At 49.4% G+C, this 26315-nt stretch overlaps 1 protein-coding gene across 2 annotated transcripts; it reads left to right on the forward strand.

Moving 5' to 3' along the window:
* The first annotated feature begins 3596 nt into the window (after positions 1-3596).
* Positions 3597-18569, forward strand: tbkbp1 (TBK1 binding protein 1). Of its 2 annotated transcripts, none has more exons than XM_086099331.1 (10): positions 3597-3816; positions 9627-9881; positions 12087-12212; positions 12879-12983; positions 13056-13263; positions 13375-13577; positions 13891-13952; positions 14660-14775; positions 15034-15803; positions 16316-18569. In XM_086099331.1, exons 2-10 carry the CDS (start codon positions 9636-9638, stop codon positions 16442-16444), a joined length of 1965 nt encoding a protein of 654 aa, XP_085955457.1. In that variant the 5' UTR covers positions 3597-3816; positions 9627-9635; the 3' UTR covers positions 16445-18569. The 2 variants fall into 2 exon arrangements, with proteins under 2 accessions (XP_085955457.1, XP_085955458.1); XM_086099332.1 differs by having other exon boundaries at positions 13056-13203.
* The last annotated feature ends 7746 nt before the right edge of the window (positions 18570-26315 follow it).

Consider the following 26315-nt stretch of genomic DNA (forward strand, 5'->3'; position numbering starts at 1 on the left):
GTAAGCGACGTCAGACAGCCCCCTCAAACTCTCCTTAAACAACGGGGCGGGGACTAACGATGAATAGCCAATAGGCGGCGAGGTTTTGGATTTCTACCTCGGTTGGACCAATGGAAGCTATAAGGGAGGGGTTACAGTCTCTATTTATCTCCCGGTTGATCCAATGGGAGCTGCGTGGCATGGTTTGTTAAGTGTCTGCTGGACAGGAGGACCTTTGCCCGAGTTTAGTTCGTCAAGAACGCGACAAAGTAGTGTGAAGCCCCACTTCTTTGCGTTTGACATTCGTAAATTACCATTACCCCATCCCGAATAGAATAGAATGCAGTAGAATAGAAATCCTTTCCTGCAATTGCACGGTGCAGCTGTAACGAAAATGTTTGCTCTCCAGCGATTAAAATTAAATAATGTTACATCATTATTCAATTACACAGTGCAAATAGTTGTAAGGCCCGTGTTATATGTTGTACAGTAGCTGCTTCATTTAGACAACTATAGTATAGTAGGTATAAACGTTTTTCGGGGGCGTCAATTACTCTCGCCGTTTCTGTCTCACAAGAAGATAACACAACAAAGATAACGACAACTGGAAACTCTTGTTTTTCTCGTGGCGCCAGGAGCTGACATACATTTTTGTGACACTATTCAAAAAGACACATTCTGGTGGCACCCGTGGCGGCAAGTGTTTTTTATGCCGTGGCCCCATCTGACAAATGTTGGCATTGTGTGATGCCTTCAGGTGAACCTGTTCAAAATTGCCTTATTATTTCGATAAGTAAAGAAAAGAGAGCCAAAATTCCTTTTTTGGACTTCCCTGGCCCTAAGAGGCATCGGTGTTTGGTTGGTCTGTCGGTCGGCCCCCCCCCAAGTAGAAGATTCCGTGGAAGTTTGCCAGTGTTGGTTTTGAACAGAAACGCTCTGTCAGGGTAACAATGTGTCCCGCTCGACATCACACACTCCCGTTATGTAAGCTGCTGCTGAGTCGGGATTGTCCTCACAAAGCCATCGCCTTGTTGTTGCTCATCGAAACATGAGTGCGCACAAACACAAGCTCATGTAATCATCGTCATGTAACGTTTTGGATTTCAGTCAAGGCCATTGTGACAATCAATGTTTTTAACATCTTGCAAAAAAAAAAAATCTGGCTTGCACTGATTTCATTGCCATTTACTGTTCATGCCGTTCAGGCGGCGTTTTGTGTCTCATACAGGTTGACAAGAGTGAGTGGTGCAGACATGCTCAACTTCGATTTCTGACAGAATTTCCAAAGTGTTTGGCAAGAAATGGAAGACCGGTTTGGATGTATGGCATGCAACCAAGGGATATTGAAAACCAAGCAGCATGGTCAGGCTTGATGACGGGGGGTGACTTCAGTACAGTAAGTAAATGAGGACCACTCGTATCATCACTGAAGAATCTCCAGTTGTTGATCCCCTGGAAACTCTCCACTGGGCAGTGTGTGTTTGGGAGGGGTTGAATTACTCTCACGACACTGCCCCCCTGTCTCCCCCTGCCCCTACTGCCCTTGGTAGTTTTCCATCAACCGTCATTCCTACTGCTCATCAGCACCTATTCCCGCTGTCAGCGTGGCCTTACCAAGTGGCGCAACTTGACCACGACCTGCATCGTGTAGGAGATGATGCCTACTTGGAACAACTCATTGTTGTGACACACACACACACGTGGCTGGGGAAGAGGCCTCTTGGTCGGATTGAAAGAATAAGAAAATTCCCCATTCATTCTCAACGGCGGAGGTACCAGGGGTCGGCAGTACCGCCGATGGCCGCCAGACGGCGGTGTGGTAGGCAAAAGGCCGTTGGAAATATTCCCCATTCATTCTCAATGGCGGAGGTACCAGGGGTACGGCTGGAGGTACCAGGGGTAAGGCTGGTACCTCACACACACACACACACACACACACACACACACACACACACACACACACACACACACAGATCTAGGGTGGGGGAATCACCCACGCAAGAACGGCAGGTGAAGTTTAGCATGAGGATTCAGATATTTAAATGCAAAATGTTTCGTAGCCCACCACGTGGGAATAATGAACACACAAAGAGGTAGCTTGGTGCTGATCTTTCACTCGATACCTGACACAAGTACACTTTTGTTCTCCCGGGATAGTCACAGTTGTGGTGGATGACTGCACCAATGAACGCCTTCTGCGTGTAAAATGATCTTTCCTTGGCCGCAGGACCCCGGAATGAATCAGTGAAGAAAAAAGGATGAGCAACATCACAAGCAAGCAGGTTATATAGAGGCGCTTACATAAGAAACACCCACCAGCGTGTTATTTATTGTGCACGCTGCTGCCGGCTGCCTTGCCTGTTTGCTTTGCCCCCAAAATAAAACAAAAGAGTCGAAAAGGAGGAGCTGACCGCACTCTCCGGACTCCGATAAGCAGATCCGCAAAAATTAGTCAAGAAAAGAGGTCTGCTATTTTGGTATGAAACGGCCAATTAAGGTCAATTTGGTTCTTCGAGTGATTTGAAAATTCCATCCTCAAAGCCAGTTTCATAGCAACATTAAATATGGTAGGGATGTCTGTCACAAGTAGACCCACAAAAAAAGTCTCAAGCACCCATGCCCAAAATGACAGAGAAAGTCTGAAAATTTGGTTCATCAGTTCAATTTGGCCACTTCCATTTTAGGTTCATCCGGGGCTCAACGTATAGTCACTAGACTTGCAGTACAATTTCTGTCCACATGAGGAAGCCTTTTTTTTTTTGCAACTCATTTCCTCCGCAGACAATTCCCGGGCGAGTGTGTGTGAGTGTGTTAGGTTCCACTATGGACGTTATTAGCGGGCATGGCAGATTTAATGATGGTGTGTGTGTGTGTGTGTGTGTGTGTGTGGTTACGCTGTGGTGGTGGCAAAGTGGTGCAAGCTTCATCAGAGGTTATTATGTCGTCATGATAAATTGAATGATGGGTGTGAGAAGCAGAACGGGTCACGTGACTTGAGGAAACAACTTTCATTATGAACTCTCCATTTCCTTGTTATTCTTAAATTTGGCATGCATCAATCTTAAAAAAAAGACCCACAAAGAGCCATGTCTGAAAATATTCAGCCCTTTTGGTTTGAAGTGGCAATTTTAGGGTCAATTAGGAATGTTTTGAAAATGCATAGCATCCAAAATCCAACATGAAATTTCATTGTCAGTCGACCCACAAAAAAGTCTCAACAACCCATGCCTGGAAAGCCATTTTGGTTTGACGCTGCCTTTCTAGGTTCAAATGTGGTCATTTCCCGTGGTCCTTTCAATGTTTTTGAAAATCCAGCCCCTGAGGTCAGTTTCACTTCACAATACGTGGTAGGCATGATAATCACGAGTAGACTCACAAAAAAAAAAGTCTCTAATCTCCATGCCCCAAAATACACGGCAGGTCATCTGAGTTGACATCACTAATTTTATGGGCACTGCTATCATATGCAAAATATGAAATATTTCCTTCGTCATTCTTAATGAACGAGGCGTCATCACCGGCGAGAGCGCGACAGACTGACGCTGCTATTCGCGCGACATCATCAGCATCATCAGCATCCTCCTCCTCCTCTTCCTCCTCCTCCTCATCATCATCCACAGAGCGCGATGTGACGCTGAGCCCCCGCCGCAGACGAGCGACTACCGGCGGCGTGCTTGTGCTCGCCTCTCCCGCTTGCTTCCATTCTGCTGCTCCAGAGAGCGAACGCGAGGAGGAGGAGGAGGAGCAGCGCCTTTTCTTGCGCCGACGTGCCCGCTCGCCGCAAGCTGCACCCGGCCATGGCCCCCACGGCGGAACGGTTCAGCACGGCAGCAGAGCGTAAGTTCAAATTTCCTCTTTGCACCTCCACGTCGCTCGTGGACGCGCAGCCATGTTGGCGTGATGTTGCAACACACACACACACACACACACACACTCTCGTGGATACGCGCACACACAGCGTCATGTCACCGCATAAAACGTTCCAATTTTTTGTGCGCTTTTAGTACACGACTGCAACGTCAGTAGGACACGCAGACAGGATGATGTTGGGGAGGATGAGGAGGACTCTGCAAAAGTAGCCCACGTTTGGCACCGAAGTAGTTATAGCGAGGAGACGAAAGGAGCCCGAAACCTTTTCAGCAGCCCAAATCGAACGTGACAAAGTTGATGACAAATATGAACTTTGCGGGCATGAATGCTGACAAAAGGACTGGAAAGAGAGGACTCAACTATTTGTGGAGGCATCCTAACAGATCATAGAAAAAGCCCTCAGTACTGCCGTGGCCAAACACGCCATCTCGTGGAGAATTTGATCATAATTATGATATTTGAATCGATTTATATTTGTCACTTGTATCAAATAGTAACGCCATACCCCTTCTGCTCTCGGTAAAAACAATTGACCATAAACACAACATTTCTACTGTTTCGAAGAGTGTACTTTTTTTTACATTTACTTGAGTTGCATCATTGAGCAGTATTTGTATTTTTAGTACAGAATGTGAGTACTTTTGCGCTGCTTCATGTTGTGTTACATTTTGCTGTGTTAGCCACCTTTGACTTTTTGCGCAACGTGTTCTAGGTGATGAGTTAGCGTAGCATGATGCTGCCCATGCATTGTAATTGATTGCTTTTTTTTGGGTGGGGATTCTGTGCTGTTGTCGCGGAAGATTTGTCTTCTTCAATTTTGAGCCACTTGATGCCACCTGGACATTAGTGTGTGTGTGTGTGTGTGTGTGTGTGTGGTAGTGACGCAATCAGGGTGAGAAAATTGCCACCTAAGCAGCAGATGTGTCGGCGCAGTTCTCATAAGCAGCGCTCACCCAATCCAATCCCATTTGGTCTACGTCACGCAGCAAACAGTTGTTTCAAAAAGTGCTCGCACAGTTAAATATGAAGCAAAAAAAAAAATAATGGAGTCAGCCTCCAAAAGTCATCAAGTTACTCATGACTGACAAAAGCGCTGATAAAGCTCTCGCTAATAATGTAGCACTGCGCTAGCTAGCTAGCCGCGTAATTGACCGAGTGCCTTTTTGAGCGGCTGGGCGCTCGGGGAGGGGCGGAGCTTGGACACCACATATGAGATCATTTATCTTACTCTGCAGCCGCAACAGCACCGCTGGGCAGGGCACACCGCACACACTCTCACGCGTACTACACACACGCGTGCGCGCGAGCGGAGGAAGTAACGCTCCCATCGTTTCTTTTTCCTCTATTGTGTTCAACTCTCACGCAGTATGTCGCCCGCCCGCCTACCACTCGGCTCCCATAGTACAACGTGTGAGGAAGTACAAGAAAGAGCTTTACGTAAGACGCCCTGACAAACTCCACAAGATGAAAAAGGAGAGATAGATCGCCATGCCGATGGAAAATAAAAAAAAATATCTTGGTTGCCATCGAGGACATGCTATTGAAACGTTCTCGTACGGATAATGGAAATCCTGTCAGACATGCAAGCAAAAAAAGGATTCACTCAAGCACACAAACGCAACAGAAATAGCCTCACACACTACAGAAATCATCTGACGTGCACCAGTGAAACTCTCTCGAGCGCAACTGAGATCCCGCCACGCCGAACGGCTCGCTCACGGCCACGTTTCCAGAAACGGACCGCCGGGCAGGCAGGCCCAAAGGGTCATTTGCCATCGCTTTCAAACCCTGCCACATTTTCCAGATGTTTCTCACTCGATCACGTTCGCGATGGTCGTTGATTCCTGGGCTCCCCGGCTCGAGTCCGAGCGTCTCTTTGAGCGCGCACGTGACATCCAGCCAGACAGCGGCAGTCTGGCAGCTCGCGTTGTGCGAAGAAAAATGCTGACGCGCGCGTCTCTCAGCTGCTCCTGTGCCAAAAGCGACTCTTTGATGATTTGTGGAAAACAACACCTCCACCGTGACCAGCTTTGAGTGGGAAGACGCTCGCGTGCATATTTGGCCTTATTCGATGTCGAGGACTAGTTAGCACGGCTGCCTCGTTTGCCGGGCTGCCGTCTCCGAAATTGGATTTGCGGCTTGAATTTGAGCATGACAAGCCACTTGCTTTTATCTGCGAGTCAAATTGGATGGCTGGATAGATTTCCCAGCCGTTGATTGGCGACCGGTCCATTTTTCCATGCCCCGCTCTAAATGTTAGCTGATCTCACCGAATCCCATTCCCTCGTTTGCCTCCTCAACGGTCTTCCGAGAGCGAGTTTCCAGCGCCGCCGCTGACACCTCGGTGAGTTACGACCGAGCGGAGGTGCTCGGGCGCGCCAGCCGTCGCCGGGCGGCGCAACCTCCCGTCACCATGGCGACCTGGAAAGAGGACAAAGTAGGCACCCGAGCAGGCGGGGAAACATGCGGGGCGGGAGGAAGGAGGAGGCGAGACAAAGAAAAGCCAGAGGAGGCAACGCCATCACTCACGCGGCAAAGGACCTCCCGAAGGCCGAACGAGACGTTCCTTTTGAAGTCGCGAGGTGGTTAGACTGACTGACGGAAAAAAAAAAAAAGAAGAAATGCGTGACGGGAATGTGAAACTCAATCTGCATGTACCAGGGGTTTGGGGTTTGGAAAAAGGCCCCTTCGTTGGGACAAGTGGCCTGGACAATCCTTTCCGTGTTTGCTTTTTCTTTGACAGCCACACTTGCTATATGAAATGTAGGGGGCCACAAAGTGTTCTTTTTGGGACGACTTTTGAAGCAACCAAAATATCTTGGGCCCATTCCTCCTGATGATCCTCCCCTGTTGGTTTCCGCAGTCTACCCTAAAGTACTGCACGACCAGATAAAACGTCCATGCTCAGCAGGGATCCATTCGAGGAAAAAAAAAAAAAAAAGCAGGTTACCCACTTGCCAGTTGCTGGACGGCCCGCATTCCCGGCGGAGCACCTAAAAATATCCACTCGCGCTTCCCAGTAGGGCCCAGCAACGTTTTCTTACGCTGTTGGTGATATGAAAAAAATAATAATAATAAGATAGCGGTTGGCCTTTGCCGTAAAGGACTCAAGGTCAATAAATGGAAACAAAAGCAGCTGTTACAGTCTAATACCTGCCATGAAATTCGATCTGCAAACAAATGAGTGCATTCTGATGAGACCCTCTAATATCTGGATCGCAATCCAGTACATAGATTGAGACAAGAGCGTGCTGAGGATAGATTTGATCATAGAAGGAGACAAGAATGAAATACGGCAACGAAGCGGAGCTGACCGGACTGAAGGTTTAGTCTAACTTGTGGGATGAAATCCAGTCAGCAGGTGCAGACAATAGCTGCTGATGACACCGTCTAATATCTGAAATGCAACGCGGTAAATCGAGGACCTCTTGACGAGATGGCGATAAGAGCGCGCCGTTGTCGCCGTTCATTCAAGCACTTCCCCGTCACGTCATTATTGTTCTCGGCGCTCACACTGCCCCCCCCCGATAAAGACACGACGGGCCGAGGGAAGAGAAGAAGGATGACATGTCGCCATGGTTACCACAATAAGAGCAACTGACACCAAGCAGATTCACATGCATTGCAAGTGGTCAGAATTGACAGTCAAAAATTCCCCTGTACGTTTGCTTTTAAGTACATTTCGGAGTTAGAACGGTCAGACTCCTACTCTAGGGTCAGACTCCTCCAACCACACACACACACACATACACACACACACACACACACACACACACACACACACACACACACACACACACACACACACACACACATCCATCTCAGTGTGTGCAGCAGAGAGTGAGAACCAAAGTGCGCCCTTGGACAAGGACGCCGAGAGTCATCACAAACACTGTGCCACAAAGGCGCATGCGCAATCACACACGCGGCCAATTTGCACTCTTTGTGCGAAGGCGCGTCGCTTCCTTCAACCGAACATCAGTCATGTGCATGCGTGACGACTGCAGCTGCTCACCTCGATGCTTAATGCATGAAGCACATACATAAAGCGGGTGCGTGGGCGGATGCTTACGGGCGAATAGATGCGGGTGCGTGCAAAAATGCAGTTGCATGTACATGTGTGCAGTTGGGCGTGTGTGTGTGCGCTCCAGTACACTATAGGCGTGTGTAAAGTTTGGGCAAGTATAAGCGTGCATGTGCTCAATTGTGTCGGAGGTGATGCCTGTGTCAGACGGAATATACAAGAGGGGAGTGAGCGTGAGGATTTGGGGTTTTTGTTTATCCTGTGTGGACTTTTGGTTTGGTTTTTGCTGAATAAGGTGTTAACTTTACTGGCGTGAGAGTTTTTTTTTTGTTGTTGTTGTCAAAACACACGTTTGCACGTGTGCGCATACACACAGGCTGTCGGTGGAAGCAATGAATCAAGGTGCTGCAGCAAAGCACAGCATTCATTGGAAGCTGCGTTGTTCTGCACCGACGGTTGACAAAAACAAAATATTGAATGAAAAATGCCTTTAAAAAATAACAAACTTTATATAATTCATCAGCATCATTACAGCAAAAATCCCCTTTGTTTTCTTCTTTGTCGAATAGTATAAATGAGCTTTTGGGGTTCATTAAAAAAAACAAAATGATGTTGGTATTGCTGTACATTTGTAAAGGAAGTTCAAACAACCGTTTGAGAATTGGAGTTGACTTTTGTTTCTGGCACAGGACAATCAAAACAGTGAGGAAAAAGTGCCATCCAAAGCGAACGGATGGCGTTCGTTTCATTTGTGTGCCCGCCGGCTGCGAAACAACATTTGACGGATTCACTTAATAAGGTCAGAGAGGCGCTGCGTATGGATCCGCTGGATTGGATTCGTGCATCGATACTGGAGCCTCCGTGTTAAACACACATGCGCGCACACACACAGACACATTGGGAAACTTTTTTTTTTTCAAGAGGCAGGGTATATGATTTTGGCAGAATAAGTAACAACTAGTGAGTGCGAAAAGAAAAAACTATGATGTGTAAAGATGCCGATTACTTCAAAGTGTAAATGCTGAAATGAACAGGATTACAAAAATTGCAGTGTGGCTTGACAGACTGTGATGTCAATTGTTCAGGAGCCTGACGGCGTGTGCGTACGATTCAGCGCTCAAGGCGTGCTCGGACGTAAATACCATGTCTACGGATTTAGCCACATCTGCCGCCGTGTGTTCACCGCTAGGCGGGCCCGAAGGGGGCGTGTGGGGCAGGGGGGCGCAGATGGTCTGATGCTGCACCGGCGTGGAGGAAGCAGCAGATGAAAATAGCTCCGGGGGCGGCAGCTGACTCACGCCGCTGAGTGGCTGGAAAGGCGGGAAGTCGCTGGCACCGTGTGACCAGTCAGCTGGCTCAGCCACCTTCAGTGATGACATCACAGGGGCTTCCAGCCAATCAAAGACGCTTCTTAAATGTTTTGTACTCGTTAAATACAACAGAAGAAATATGCTGTATTGAATGAAAAAATAAAATAAAATCATCAGCTCTTAATTTTGAAAAGTTTGAGGAATTAATTTAGTGATTCTTTTGTGTACCACCAGAGGGAGCCCTTCTAACACACTTTGAAAGTATTCAAGAAATTGAAATATATATTCGAATAGCGGGGGATTATAAAGGTCAAAAGTCTATCGAGTCTGTCCTGCCGAATTTAGTGCCCCTCAGATGTGCTCGCGTCTCCTTTGAAAGCAAATCGGTTCATATTTAATGAGTGTGTGTGTGTGTGTGTGTGTGTGTGTGTGTGTGAGATCAGTTTGAGGCCATGCAGTCTCTGTTCGGCGGTGGCGAGCTGGGCCTGCTGGGCGGGGCCGGCGAGGGCGGCGGTGGGCTGAAGGAGGACGTCTGCGGCGGAGTTGGGTGGCGTTCGCCGCCCCTCCCCGCCGCCGACGTCTACTCGCCGTCGCACTTGGCCCTGATCGCCGCCTACCAGGACATCAAGAGCCGGCTGGGCGGCCTGGAGCGCGAGAACAGCAGCATCAAGAGGAAGCTCAAGCTCTACGAGATCAAGGTGAACGCGGCGCTTCACGTTTGCCAGACGCTTTGTGTTTGCTTTGGGGTACTTCCAAGTTCCTCCTCCAATGAGGTCGCTGGTTACTTTTTCCACTTCCGCTTTTCCAATTTGTTTCAATTGAATTCAATGGAAATGTTGCAGCTTCAGCACCCTGGACAGAGCAATGGCTCTGCACGGGCTCCACTTTCACCCTCCCCAATCGGTTGCCGTCTCAATTGATCACAGCGAGCTTTGCGTGCACTTAGTCATCGTCGACGTGGCCTAAGATGCCCTCAGAAATGAAAATGTCCTTCCTGAAGAACAAGAGCAGATTTTTTGGAATGTCTTTGTTCATCCATTCCCACACTGCAAACAGAAAAGGGGCCTCCCTCTTTTCTTTGAGCGTTCTGCCCGCTTTCTTCTCTCACTCCCACGCCATTCCCTACACTCACTCTCGACCCCCCCCCCCCCTGGAATTGCTGCTAGCAAGAACTACGATTGACTGACTACCTGTCCATGGGGGTCCTCCGCCTCTGGCCCAAATTCAGCTGGGATAGGCTCGCAAGAAGCGCTGTAGGAAGCAAACGAATAGATTGACACGACATTTTCCTCAAGATACAACCCAAATAATAAATAATAATCCACCGACTGGGACTAAGAGGATTTTCTTTTTTATTTACTCCCTCGACAAGAGCACCACACATAATCCTGTTAGCAAGTGTGCTCAGAGCCCACAGAGACAGATCAGTCTCTTTTTTCTATTTTTTTTTTTTGGAGGGGGTGGGGGAAAAATTACATCTTTCGTGCTCAAACTGCTCTGTTGTACTTTCTTTTTGTTGGAGTGGAGCATTCTGGTAGGGCTTGGTCTCTGGGGGCCCTCAGTGCCTTTCGCTGTTTCACTGAGCAAAGACGGGAAAGGAAGCAGTTTGGCTAAATGGAAAAAGGTAGTTAAAGCCCGTCCTCACGCAGTCGGCGCGGAAAGGGAAGAGGGGGATAAATAAATGAAGAAATAAAATGCCCGAAGCTGACGGAAGGCATTCTAAATGCAAATGTGCTCGTTTATGTTGCTTACATAACACGTCTCTCATGTCAGGAACGAGTCCACTTGAATTCGCCTATTGCGCTCACGTACACGTCGTTCGCAGCACTCATCCATGAGACTACCGGCCCACGTTCGGCTTTACTGTCCATGCATGGTTGAGTTAACTTTGGGCTTTTATTCTGAAATTTTGAGAGAAAAAAATGGAACAGGATTGAGACAAACAGGTTGAATAGATATTTTTAAAAAGTTGGAAAATTTGTGCATAATGATTCTTTCATTCCGGCGCCTTCCGGTCTGCGTGACTTGGCCACCAGGGGGCAGTAAAATATAATCACTCCGACACAAATGAGGAAGCGTTTCACAAGCTGCATTCCTTGCAGAGGATAAAAAATATATGTCCGTGAGGATCACCTTTTCATATGTGTTGCCGTACCATCTGGACAACAAAAACAAAAAAAGTTGGCTCATTTGTATCTCAAAGTTTTATGAAACTTTTGCTACTAGTGATTGTAAAAGTACCAACTGGGGAATAAAGCGATATTAAATGAGGGGCAGCACAGTGGCAGTTTATGTTGTTGTCCTTGTGTTGATGTTTGGCTTCCAATTGGTAAAAAGGAAATTTACAGTAGCAACACGTGTAACACGTGTTGCTTTTCACCACAGAGCTCCATCAATGGACCGCGCAGTCATGGCGTGTGAACTCACACTTGAGCTATATGCAGAGCGTGCGCACACACACACACACACACACACACACACACACACACACACACACACACACACACACACACACACACACACACACACACACACACACACAACAAATCCTCACTACACCCCCATGTGTGGAAGTAGTTCCCAAAAAAGAAAAAAAAAGGCCAGTCTATTTTTGCTCTGACGGAAAATCCTAAAGAAATAATACTAATATTTTTTTTTTAAATGGAAGAGTCATCAAGTCACTGGATGAGTTTTGTGCACATTTTTGTACAAGCCCATGCACCAGAGTTAGTTTGCATTTTACATTCTAGTGAGTTTTGATGTCATTTTGACCTTTGTTTTTCAAATTTAGTTGAGAGCAGATTTGCTTGATTTTTATTTCATTTTTTTGGGGGTTCGACTGGTTGCTGAAGCGCATCATGGCAGGCGCAGACAAATCTCCCGGTGTGTGCGTGCCTTTTCAGTTCCCCATGATCAGCGAGTTCGGCGAGGACGCCAACTCTTACTGCTCCTTCGAGAGCAAAGAGACGGCGCTGCTGCACTCGGAGAACGACAACCTGCAGCAGAGGGTCAACATCCTGACGCACGAGGTGGGCATTTTCTGACTTCAAAATCAGTCCCAATAAAATGAGATTTTGCATGGCAAAGCTCTTCATTGGCAATTTATGGTTTCGTACGATTGATGGCTTTGTTTTTTTTTCTGCTTGTGAGCACACCGTGTTGATTGAGGTGAATGAACAGCACACTGTGCTCCATCCAAATCTGACGCAGTACAATTAATGTTCTTTGGCACATTTTCTTTTATCCTATTCTTTTTTGTGTGTGTGTGTGTGTGTGTGTTAAAATCGCCTTGATTGCCTAACGGGGCCGCCTGCTTTGGCTGTGAGTGAACAAGATCGGTTGACTTGACTGCAGGTTTTTTTTTTATTTTCCTGTCGCTCGAGTTTTGAAGTAGAAGAGGAAACTGGAAAGGACTCGGCGCGTGTTGGGCTTGTGACTGGCTCACGCCGGGTACGTCTTCTAATGAGGGCGCGCCGCAAACAAGGCAAAGCGTCCTGGGACGCGTCAAGTGTTGAATCCGATGAAGCTATCGGAGCCGCCGCGTGTCCTAAAAGGACCTCCTCCTCTTACGCAACATCTCCCTCGCCGCATTACCGGCCTCTTTCCGGTTGCCTCACTTTTTCCCTTTTTCTTCTTCTTGCGGGAGTAGTTGCACCAAGTGGAGTAAAAGTCTGCCGCGTCTTCTGCTCCCTCAGCTGCAGAAGAGGAAGGAGCGCGAGGAGCAGCTGGAAGACGTGATCCAGGCCTACGAGAAGATCCACATGGAGAAGGGCAACCTCCAGAGGGACCTGGACAAGATGGTCTCTGTCCGCTCGTCCGGGCCCGCTGCTCAGCCCATTCTTGTTGACCATGTGACCGATATGCGCTTCCAGACGGGCCTGGTGGAGAAGCACGTGGAGCGCATCCTGGGCCTGGAGGCGGTGCTGCGGCAACGGGACAATTCTCTGCACAAGCTCAACGCGCAGCTGCACAGCAAGGACATGCAGTACCTGCAGCTGCACGCGGGGCCCGACGCGCACAGTGAGTGCGAGCGCACGCCAACCTACGCCCGCCGTACGGGGCGGCGTCTCGATACTTGTGGTCAGACACTTCCCTTAGCCGTCCCGACACGTTTGTCCAAACGTCGCGTTTGCTTCCCTTGCTGTTGCGGGCAACACTTTTGCTCATTTTGGGTCCGTCGTGCCCATCCAGTGTTGGACTGTCCCGCCTTGACGCTGCAGAGCTCGCGCAGCCTGGACGCATTGTCCGACCTGAAGGTGCAGCGGCTGGAGGCCGAGCTGGAGGGGGCGCGGCACGAGGCCCAGGGGGCGTGTCAGCGGGAGGAGGAGCTGAAGGCGCAGTGCGAACGTCTCAAGGAGGACGTGAGGCAGCTGCACGGCAGCCAGCGGGACAGGGTGAGTGGCAGGAAGCTAGTTCCTTATTTATTTGATTTTGGTTTTTTTTTTTTGCCCCTTCCTCATTATAAACACAAGAGGGCGTCAAATCACTTTTTTTCAATTAGACAAAGCTATGTGCTGACTGAATGAAGCTCCTCCCCTCAATTCAACACAGGTGCTTGGGTCTAGTGGGTATTCGCTGTATGTTTTATGCTTAGCAGCCCCCCGCCCCCCCGCCCCAAAATAAATACACGAAGATCAAAATTTGCTAACTCACTTATTTGCCTCCGCCGCGCGCATCCTAAGCTGATTTCACGCCCTACTTTGGCAGGAGATGTCGTCGCCGTGCAAGCAGTGCGACGTGGAGTGGATCAAGAAGGTGGGAGACGAGCAGTAAGTGAGGGAGGGGGGACACGCGAGGATGCAGACAGATGTAAAGCACGCTCGGGCCAAAGCAAGCGCAGTGTCCTGCAACATTTGTTAGCGCCCCCGCCTTCCCCCAAAAAAATTTCATTGATTGACTGGAAATAAGAAAACGCAGCCCAAAACGAAAATGAAACTGGGAAAGCAAAAGCATGAAAAAAAAAAGACCACAGTGGCTTGAGTGAGAGCTCCCACTCAGCAAAAGCCAACAAGAAGTTTAAGGGGAGAAGCATGAAAGTCAAGAATGAGTGTGTGCGCATGTGGGGTGGAGGAGGGGGTACACTCTTTCTTTCCAGACCGCTGCCATCTCTTGGTTTTACTCACTGCTTTCACATCCTCCCACTGAGGGCCGCCCCCACTACCCCCTCATGAACCCTTCTTGTAGTTTGGAGCATTTCGTGTAAACGGCACAACTCTTGAGTAGAGACTGAGAAGATATTTCAGCATTTTTAGGAACAAAAGTAGTCATTTGCGTCAAGTGATACATTTTTACTGAGAGACGAACATCTTTTTCGATTTGGGACGAGCTAAGTTTAGCCTGGGTTGTTATGGAGAGTCTTCACGTTTGCCACAAATCGCCATTGATTCGACCGACTGTACTTACCAAGTCAGAGTGCAGTTCGGCGATGGTCCAGAATGAGAAGGCGTCCATACGTGCACCTTGCCTTCTTCGCCAGGGTCAACCTGGCGCTGGCCTACACGGAGCTGACGGAGGAGCTGAGCCGCCTGCGAGCGCTGAGCTCCAAGCAGACGGAGATCCTGAGGAAAGCCTCGCAAGAGCAGCACAGTCCGGGTGAGCCATCTGCAAAGACGCACGGGGTCAGATGTGGGAAGAGCAGCGCTCGGCGCGTTCACGTGCAAAACACCGTCATAGTGCTCCAAATTCCAAACGATGGCAGTCAAGTGGGGAACGCGCTTTGCGGAGGAATTGTCAGTGAAGGCTGAAAGGCCGAATGTAAAGACGTGAAATGATTTGGAATGATATTTATCACACGACGAGCCCATTTTCACGCGAACCGATGCGTGACGGCTGTGAACCGTGTGGTTGCAGTCCAGCGGCACTCTCCCATCCACCACCAGCGCCACTCGCCCGGGTCGCAGCGCCACTCGCCCATCTCTCAGCGCCACTCCCCGGTGGCGCCGCAGCCGCCCGCGCACCACTCGCCCATCCCGCAGCGGCGCTCGCCCGTGCTGCAGCGCCTCTCGCCCGACACGCACCGCCGCTCGCCCCTGCTGGACGTCAGCGAGGCGGGCCCGGCCTCGTACTCGTGCCGGCCGCCCAGCCAGCACCTCCGCGCCAGCTTCCAGGGCCGCCGCAGCTATTCGGAAGTGACCGACCCGTCGGCGTACCAGTGCCCGCCGCGCTTCTCCCTGGACCCGATGTCCACGCTGCCTAAGCCCCGCCCCTTCGTGGAGGGCTACGCCAAACAGACAGCCCAGCACTCGCCTCACGGCGGCTTGCAGCACAGAGTGGCGTCGTCGCCCCACCAGGGCGGCGGCGGCGGAGGAGACGAGAGCGCCGTGCGCCACACCTGGGAGACGCCCTTCCCGCTGCGCTTTGAGCCGCCGCCGCCCCCCTCGGCGCAGGCCCCGCCGCCGCCCCCGCAGTCCTCCGAAGACGAGGAGGAGTGGACCTGCCAGCATCCCATCAGCCCGCCCAGGACGCTGGGCGCACTCTCGGCCGCCGTGCCCGCGGGCACCATGAGGGGTCCGGCGTCCTGCTCGACCTTCCCCGCCCCGCAGTGCCCCAACGCCCTGGGCTGCCACCCCCAGCCCGGCTACGTATCGGCCGATCACGCTCAGTCGTGGCCCTCCATCAATGTGAGTGTTGATCCTCTACGCATTTCCGCATGCCAGCCTTGCCAGCGCGCTTACAGCTATCGCTAATCACAATATTGCTAATTTATCAACGATTACCAACCTTTACCCGAGTGTTAAGTACTTCCATTTTTTTTTTAAACTTTCATTTTATCCCAGCGGACATGTTCCAGACCCATTGAACACACTTGAAACAAATTCCACAGTTGTTCAAATAAGAGTTCAATGTTTGCTTCAGGCCTTTTTCGTCCCTCCCGGTCTCAGTGCAAACGACAGGCTATGTAGACACGTCGGCTGACGCTAACATTACCTCTGGCGTTGATGTTTTTGCTTAAGGGTGCGAGCGTGGGCTCGGACAGAGCGTGAGTGAGTCATGATCGACAAGTCGGGTCTTGATTCCGCATGACGCGCGCGCTCGAGCAGTCGCGGTGACTCATACGAGACCAGGCGAGATGCGTAAAGGCGGCCGCAGCGACCACGGCGGCGTCTAACCGGCCACCTGTGTCGCTCGGCAGCTCTGGATGGAGACGGAGGAGAGCGACGTGCGGAGCTGCCCGTTGTGCCAGCTGATGTTCCCCGTCGGTTACCCTGACGACGCCCTCATCAAGCACATTGACTCCCACCTGGAGAACAGCAAGATCTGATCGCCATGGCGACCGGACGACCAACGTCAGAGTCTTGCAGGAATTTATTGTTATTTTCTTTTGATTATTTTTTTAAATTTCAACGACGTAGTGGGGTTGTAATTTTTTGGGGGAAAGTTGCTGATAAATTCCCATGGGAAATTAAACTGGGGAATTTGGGGAATTTTCCAAATTAGAAACTTTCAATGACATCTCTAAGCTCACCAGGACCTCAAATTTTGGCTCAAAACAGCCCCCCTCCGAAAAACTTTTTTGGCATGCACACCCTGTTACCGGGAGCTTTTTTTTGTTTGTTTTTTTAAATAGACATTTTAAAATTATTTCAAAAATTGTGAAACAGTTTTCTATTTTGAGCAATTTCATCAGTTATTTAAACATAAGTTTTTTAAATTCCAGAGTCAAGAGCCAGCCTTTAATTTCGTAAATTTCTGGTTGATTCTGATCAATTCCTGTTCATTCCCATGGAAAGTTTTCAGCTCCCGGAATTTTGTGAGATTAAGACCAAGATGGCCACCCCCCCCAGTGCACGGCTCCATCTTTTGGATTTGTGAGTCCTGTCCTGTGCTTTTTGACTAATCATGGCGGTCCAGTGGCTCTGCATGTTGGTGTCACCCTCACCGTCCAAGCTTTAACAGCGATGCGTCCAGCATGAAACACGAACATTTGTACTCACGTTATACATTTTACGCTTGCGGTCTGTTTAAAAAAAAAAAGAAAAAGAAAAAGAAAAAAAAGTATCTCAGCACTTTATGCTAATTTTTAGTCTCTGCTGTGTGTCTGTCTCACCCCACCCCTTTATTTACATTGTGATATTATTCATATTGTAAATCTGTCAAAGCAAAAAAAAAATATTTTATATTTTTGCAGCACGTTTGAGGCTAGTGACAGAAATGTAATGTCCAGGAAAACGCAGACAAGGTGCACTGGGAGTCTTCCTAAAAAAGAAGAAAAAAACAAAAACAAACAAACACTATGGGCAAAAGTAGTGGGTCTGTTATCCAGGGATGGGCAAACTAATTTCATTTTTAATATGGTCTTTTTAAAATAAAAAAAAAAAACCTGAAATGTATGCAAAGTATGTAACCTGGTGTATGTTAAAATCCACATTTTTTTCTTCCTGGAGGTTTCCCAATACTTTTGTCCATCTAGTGTACCCACACAATACGATGTCGGCCCGACCGCCCGTTTCAATATTACACAACAACAAAAAAGAAAAAAAAATGCAAATCGTCTTGAGGAGAATTGATCTTGATTCTGCTGGTGAACCTTAAGAACATTGATGTCAGCTCATCTGAGGTTTTATCAGTCACACGAGCACTTCCGGCCGATTAGAGATGCCGTCTTTTTTTCTTTCTTTTTTTTGTCTTTTTTGCCCGTCATTATAACACTGCGTCGGCAAAATAAATAAATACAATAAAATAAAATAAAAGTGATCGTGGGGGTTAAGTAACGTTTCGTGTCGTGAAGATCCGAGGAACAAATCAACATTCCTACACCTTCCCCTCCTTTCTGAAATTTTTAAGGGCTATTTTGCTGCCATGCATGTCGCAGAATGATGACATCACAACTGATGATGCAAACATCCCTCAGAAAATTCGAATAGCCGTCACCAGATTTTCCCCCTGATTGAGCAAAAGCAAATTCAGCTCAGCCATGGGCAATTGAAATGATAGGGGTGGGGTGGGGGGGGGGGGCAAGCTTGTGTAAAATGCACCGATAATTGACACCCATTGTCAAGTGTTGACTTCACTTGTCATGAATCAGACTTGAACTTTTCTCCGAAACTAATAGAATTATCAGTGAATGATCTTCTGTGCCGCCTACATGAAAAACATGCCCTGGTTGTGTGCACACCTCCACCTCTTGCTTTCTTTTCTTTTCTTTTCTTTTCTTTCTACGTTGACTCAGGAGAACTCAAAAAGAAACCCAAGCAGAGGAACAAATCACGTTTTTCCACGACGTTTCCCCCACTCAGGAGACCAAAACAGCTTTTACCAGATTGTGAGGCAAAAGGACACAATGCTGCCACCGGAGACGTAATGGGACATCTCGATGTCCCTTTTTTTTTTTCTTTCCGTTTTGTTTCTGTAAATCGTCCAACCAATAAACTTGCACTGAAACTCGCCTTCCGGGCTCAGTTCAATTTCAATTAAAAACCTTCACTGGTTTCCATTTGATATTTACACACATTTATAAGTCACTTGGGACTCTACAGCCCATGAACTTTACACTCCAATATTGTTGTGTATACAGTGGATATAAAAAGTCTACACACCCCTGTTCAAAGGCCAGGTTTTTGTGACCCCCCAAAAATAAGACCAAGAAAAATAATTTTTACATGCGCGAGATAAAAAGGCTTTTGTGTCAAATGGGATTAAGCACACAACTGCCATGATTTGAAGCGCCGATGAATAACCTCAAATAAAGTTCACATGCTCTAGTAGGCTTTTCTTGCCATGTTTTTTTTTTTTTTTTTGCTTTCTAGCAGCAGCCTGATGGTTTTGTGCTCAGACTACGTCCTAGTTGGCACTGTTCCTAAATTCCCCTAACGTCACCAAAGACACATTTTAAAAATGAGAAAAAGACTTTTTGTGCTATTCACAGTAAAAAACAGCAAAGAAACTGCGGTGGCTTCAGCGTGCACACCCATCAAGTTCACCGGTGGCCACTTTTGAAAATATGCAATGGGGTTGTTTGTTTTTGGTGCACATTTTCTGTGTGTGTTCAATGACATTTGATGCCCCCCACACCCTTACTAAATTTGGCTTGTACATTTTCAGAAGCAGGCCGCTAACCTCAGGAAGAGGAAAAAGTGATAAAGTTCACCGCCCATCCGGGCCACAAAACCACACGAACCTGCAAGCACGGAAATGTTCCATCAGCTGAAGGCTGACGTTGATTCCAACGTTTTCAATGTTATTGACAATCGATTGAGTTATTCCAAATAGATTCAAGAGCACGCACGAGCGGGTGTCTTCAGGCTTTCCCAGAAGCTGACAGGCGGCGTGACGAATCCCGCAGCCGAGCATAAAAGTTTCACTTTTGCTTTCGTTCTCTGTGCATGACAAAACCATGCGGTTGCTGCGTGATCATTTGATATCAGTCCAGTCGATCCAAAAGCTTTTGGGGTGGCATGTCGAAAGTGTTCCTCCGCCCACTAGGTGGCCACATAAACCACATCAACCGCACTGAGCACACGTCACAACACAGCCACTCTGCTTGACTGTGAGCGCCTGTGCCAGATAATAGTCATGACAAGAATGAGGAACCTGGAAGGAACATTTTCATTCTTTCAGAGATAAATAAAACAACTCTTTTTTGAAATGGACTCTTCAGAATGAATGACGGTCGCTGCGTACAATAAACTCGCTCAATGTACCGCACATGCACTCTACTTTGTGTTGTATTATTGACAATAAATCAATGAAGCAATTACGGGAGGACAAGCAACCTTCACACAGGAAGATTCAAACTCCCAACCTCAAAGCAGAGAAGCAAACGTGCTCAGCGATCAAACATTTTGACTGGACGTCACCAGAAGTGAACCGAGCGTGACATTTTCCGCCGATACATTCGCGACGTGTTCGTTCTGGCGAGCTGGCACAAGGCCCGGAAGCGCGATCGAAAGGCCGGTGAGAGGAGGCCGCGTCAGGGAAACACGCAACGCAAACAAAAACAACAATAGTCTGGAATAGTGGCATCATACCACACCGCTTGCGAGTCCTGATACGCGGTGGGCGGCGGGCGGCGGGGTTTGCTTTGCCGCGGCCAGGCTCAGGCGGTGAACTGTATTTCAACCCGTGACCTACGGAAGGAACTCGTATTGATGACTGGCAGCGCACTCGCTCGTTCGCTCGCTGCAGCCGGCATCGCATGGCCTTGGGGGGTGGGTCACCCCGGGGGGGAGGGGGGGGGTAGTGGCATCTGACAGATGAGTTTGAGGGGATGTTTCGTCTTTGAGTTAGCCACGGAGTGACAAAAAAAACATTGGAATTCGACTACATACATATTGGGGTCAAAGAGACGAGTCGACTCGTTTTTTTTCCAAATATTTGGAGTTGCAAGGCGTTGCTCTGCAGATTTATTATTATTATTATTATTATTGCTTTGACTTGCGCGCAAAAACCCAAGATACAAGCGCTGTATGGAACGTGAAGTCAATTCAAAGCGCTTTACAAAATGAAGCGGTTTGCCAGACGGTGAACAATGCGTCCAAAAAAAAAGCTTCACATGCTTTCATGTCACTCTCAGGCTCTGTAAGGTTAGCTTAATGCTAACAAAAGAATGCAAAACGCCATTGACGGGCATTAGCATTGGGGGTTGTGGTGTTATAACCCGCAAAGCAATGGGTCTTTGATATGGTACTGTAGACCACACATGTAGACAATATAACAATTCACGGGGGCACCTATTCTTTATTTTTTTTATTGATTAAAAAGACACAGACAGACCCTCCCCTCGTCCACTGGTTTTGTGAAGAAGGCGTCGCGACCCGCAAAACTCCCGCTTGTTTATCCACGGACCGAACCCAAACGCAGCTGAGCGACGGCCGCGGGTCTACGCGCAGCGAGTTCCGGGGCCGCCCGACCCGTCATCATTAGCCGCCTGGCAGCGGGCGCCGGGGCCTTCTCGATTCTTCCTCGCAGGCGGCGGTATCACAGCTCCGATCTGTCACCCCGCGCCCGCCTTAATGTGTGAAAGCAAGACGTGTTGCGCCTATTAGCACTTCTTGGCTAGGCTGGCACGCTGATCTCTCGTCCCCGGGGAGCCCTGCAATATGGTGCCGCATGGTGACCGCCCGCCAGCCCCGGCTGCCGCTGTCACAACACATCACGCGTCCCCGCCCGCCGTTCCGTCACCAGTGACGGCGGCAGCCCAAAGGTTTCCATTCCAAACTTTGACGTGGATGCTCGGAAAGCCCAAGCGTTCTGGATTTGACCGACAGGAAGTGAGGGCAGACGTCAAGTCTGCTGACATACGCTAGCTTTTAGTGGAAATCGGCGGCAATAACCCGAGAAATACGATCCGAAATGCTTGATATTCTCTTGCGAGGCTTGGTTAGGACGGAAAGGGTGCGTGTGAGACCGTTTTATTCGCATATGTGATGGGCGACACTCTAGTGAGAATTAAGCAGTACAGACAGAGGATGGATACAATTGTTTCGGTGGTTTATATGAGAGCATTGTTTCGACGAACTGGAACAGGGGATTTGAACCATTGCTAGAAAACTGCAGTTCTTTGTTTACATTCAAACTTGGTCAGCTTCCGACAAGAATAACCAAATGTGTCGTGTTTGCCAGCCAATAAGAATGCAGAAAAATGATCTTTCGCTCTTAAGAATGCAAAATGTGTCGTTTTTCTTGGGAGCTTTGCATTCAAACGCACGGCCACCAACGCCACAAAGGCCGGTGCCGAGCACAAAAGGTCATGTTCACGCGCCGCTGTCTGAAAGGTCCAAAGGTCCGAGCCCGGAGCCACAATGACACCGTGGCTCTCGGTGCTCGGCGGCCATCAGCGCTGATCCTCTGTGCCATCGCCACAACGCCGCCCGCCGGGCGCGAGGCGGCAGCGGGGCGGGTTCTGACCTGAAATTCAACAAAAAGTCTTCACGCCAGAGGTGCCGCCCGGACAGTCATGGATACGTCGTCACTGTGCAGGCAAGCGAGGTCGACGCAAAGATGAAACGGGGCGAGGGGAGGTGGGCCGAGGCGCGGGGGCTTGGAGGGTGGGCTCGGGCTTCATTTGATCTGTCGCGGCTCCACGGTCGAGTGACCATGCGCGCATTAACACTGACGAGACCGAGAGGTGACACGTGCCGGCCTTCGGGGGCCCCGCCGCAAACGTCCACGCGCCATCACACGCCGAATTCTACTCACACCTGCACCGTTGTTATTATTATTAGAAACGAGCAGTGGTGGGAAGTAACAAAAGTAACCGTGTTACTGTCTTGCGAGAGATTTTTTTTCAGATATACGATAAAGCGTGATGTTCAAAGTCTAACACAGTGGAGAGGTTACAATCTGGAAGAAATTGAAAAACAAAAATGCCATACTCGTGGACACAGAAGAGGGGGAAGATGAGAGGCTTTAGGATTAAGCCTTGGGGCACTCCACCCAAGGGGAACCGTGCTGGTACAATGTTTGTAGAGAAACAAAGATATTTTATTTGACGTCCAATCGACAATTTCCCGTGGCAGTGATTGGGAATTACCAGCGGAGAGAATAGCACGAAAAAAAAAGACATTTTCCGTCTTGCACGAGCACCACAAGCGAGAACATTTTGGTCCCTGTGACGGATGAAAAGTGTCAGAAAGCGATGCCCAAGCAGATTGACGTCACTCCGAGCAGCGGAGGGCACGCGGCGGTCACTGGGGGGCAAGGCGGCGGTCAACGGGGGCCTCGACAACATCCCGAGGAGGATGGAGAGGGGAGGTGAGGATGGCGGTGAGGGGGTGTTGGTGTTGATGGTGTTGGGCAAGGGGGGGGGCAGGGCTGGTGGGGTGGACCTCAGTAGCTGGGGCCACGCCACCGTCATGTCAGATGGTGTCAGGAGCAATCAGCGTAACTTGTAATTTTCTGAGCAATTAGAGTGCTTATATTGAGAACGCTCACCAGCTGACAAACACTGGCTTAAGGACTTCCTCACAGCGAGCAGACACACGCGGTTGCATGTGAGAACACACAATCGTGCGCAGAGGGCGGGGAAAAAAAATAAATCAACACACTCACACGTACACGCGTGCAGACACCACACACACTTTTGGGTGGTTGAAGGAACGCGAGGCACTGCTCACTTTCATCTTGGCTTGGATAATATGCAAAAGATATGACACAATACCCACAATTTTTTTTTTCGATGCCAATTTTTTTCAGACCAATACCAGTACGAGTATTCACTTTTTGACTCGTCTAGTCACCAATACAAATTGTCACAGGACAGCACCAACGATGGCCTTTTTTTTCCTTTTAGTATCCGTGGCTAGTATCGGCAGCCTCCAACATAACCAATAGGTTAAAAGAAGGCCGATATCGACCCAACACCGATACCTGGTATCGGCTCTCGCCCGTCACTTAATGAGTGTGAGAGTGTTTCAGTCGTGATTGTGACAGCGGTTCCTTAGATTGTGTGAGTGAATCACTCGGCATGAATGTGAGTGTGAGCGTTACAGTGGCGTGTGACAGGTAAATAGGAATGATGTCCCCCAATACATACGCATGCGTCTGTGTCAAGCTTAAACACATTTGAGGCTTGAGTGCGTTTCAGGCTCTAACGCGCCTTCTGCTCCTCGCAGGACTTTCACAAGGCTTCAACATCTCACACACACACACACACACACACACACACACACGTCTGCCCATGTCGCCCGTCGTTGCCGTGACATTCGCGCGAGCGAGTCTCTGCCCACATCCTGTCCACTCGTATTGACTGGTCGCTCGTCATGGGCCGCCGTGCGTCTCCGCCTCGCCCGGACAGGAAGCACGTTAGGACCCGACACCGGCAGCCCACGTCGAGACACCAGCAAATCGTGACCCGCGGGGACTCAGAGACTCTTCCTGTTGCAGGCTCCTCCCACAAGGCTTAGCGGCCGGGTTGCTTGTTTGTTGTCGTTTTTTTGTTATTGCTCAAATCAACATTTATTCATTCGTTTGTTCATAACAACGCGTTGTGAGTCCAAGAACAAGGAAGTCTGCACTAGGAACGGAGTATCGAGTTTGTTGGAGCCGAGCGTCCATTAAATTAGCGTCCAAATAAAAAAATTAATATCGATATGGTACCAAAAAAGCATGTTCAAGAGACAACTTGATGAGAGCTCGCTCTATGAAACAATGCCCCTACCAACATGGCCGCCACGTAAGCACGTCTTTTAGCCTGCTTTCGTCTGACTGTATTGTTTTGACTGAAGCCAAAGCTGAATGAACGCTGTTTACGTGGATGAGAGCATGTTCAAGTTGAAGGCTCAACAACACAAAGCTTCTCGACCCCTCCATCACATTTCAGTTTGCCGTGTATAAATACCACCCCCACCACCACACTCCCCTTCCCGGAGCCCAGGGGCTCAACTCAATCCAGCAAGACCCCAGTACGCCCCCCATATCTCCCCTCCCTGTGCTCCTTGTCCTGATCCTTCACGCGGGCTTCCTCCAATCACCTCCTCCTCCTCTCATCATCTAATTAAGATCTGGGGCCTCGTTAGGGTCCCCCCCCCCCCCAAGGGGTCCGAGGACACCAAGGCTGATTCTGTCTGACGTGACAAGTCAATGCCAAGGGGACAGATGCTAATTTTAATTAATTAAATGCAAGGGTCATCTTGTGATGAACTAGGGCCAAAGGGGGAGGGAGCGGGTGGGGTTGCTTGGACCAGCCAGAACCTTCCTCCTCAGTGTCCCAGCTGTTGCAGTGTTTGTTGTTCTTGTTTTGTCGGTGAAACAACCTCGTCATTCAGACGTTTGGCTCATTTGCTCATGCAAAATTTTTGCATGAGCATCCACTGCCAAGTTTGTCAATAGCGTGCCACGTTTTTCTCAATATTCCGCACCGCACCCTCTCAAGCCACCTCCACCTCCACCGTGTGTCTCCGCCCCCTGACCCAGTTTGGGCATTTGATCCCAACTGGAAGATCAGCCCCTAGAGGGTGCGCCGTGTCAGCCCGCTGCCATGTCAATTGACGCACAAAGGGCAGTCTTTGTCCCTTCACATTCTCGAGGCGTTTCCATTGTTGTTCGTGTGGTCGGAGGCGGGGAGGGGGGGGGGGGGAACCCCAAAACACCAAAACTTTCAACATTTACATGCCCTATAAAATTTGTTGCACTTAAGTTAGGACTTTCGCGGGTTGCCATCGCAAGCCGAATCAACAGCGGTGAAAGGTAAAGTTTTTGGCACGGTTTTAGTTGGATCTGCGACGCGGCGGCGCTCTTCGCCTGCCATTTAAATTGCGAATGCAGTTTGAGAACTCCACAGAAAGTCACGCTCGCCGCCGAGCTCGGTGTGTGCCGGGGTCTTAAAAGTTGGAATACTTTTGCCCGCTGCCTTCCTGGTGTCCATCTGGCGACTGGCGTATGACTCAGAGTGGCGGGGTGTCTTAGCGAGCCGTCCTTTGATGAGGCCCGGCACAAATTAGCGCTATCTTTGCCGGCGCCGCTTACTATTTCGCAGCAGGAGAGTGAGCGCCGCTCCTGGCAGGAAGTTGGAAGCTGGCATCATGGCGACGGCGGCGACGGCGGCCGCTGCGGCGCCGGCGGTCGGCAGCCATCACACGCAGCCGGCCTAATGCCGCTGATGAGCGCGAGGCCGCCGGGAGGGCCTGAGCGCCCCCCAGGGGTGCGGCCTCTCGGCATCAGGTTAACCCGAGTTGACAGACGGGCCGAGTGGACGAACGCGCGCAAACCAATGCAGCGAGTCATGGAAATAGCTGTGCGCTATGATAACGACATTTAAAGCCAGGGCTTCTGGAACTTTTTGGGTCCATATTGTCTACATATTACTTTGCCAGCGTATTTCCACAGAAGAATCTGCAATACAGCGAGTACGTAGTAAGTCATAGTGTACATTAAAAAAAACTTAGCCGACAATTAGACACCAAATCTATGAAATTAGAATCATCATTTTGGGGTGGGGGGCTGAAACGGATTAATTGCATTTCAATTCATCTCAATCGGAAAACTTGATTTGATATCGTCAAGTGAGCTGCGAGCTTGGTGCCGGAATGAAAACAGATTGCTTTGTTGTTTGCGATTCAATAAAGTTTGCTTGGGGGAAGTAGGTTGGAGGTGAAAGGAAAAACCCGCAGCCTTGATCTCTCGGAATGCCGTCCGCCAGCGAGCCAGCTCCACTGGCACCAAATCAAAATGCCTCGGACCCCACGCGCCCCACT

This window comes from Hippocampus guttulatus, chromosome 19 (assembly GCF_054856545.1).
Source record: "Hippocampus guttulatus isolate MCC_2025c chromosome 19, RoL_Hgut_1.0, whole genome shotgun sequence".
NCBI classification, from domain to species: Eukaryota; Metazoa; Chordata; class Actinopteri; order Syngnathiformes; family Syngnathidae; genus Hippocampus; species Hippocampus guttulatus.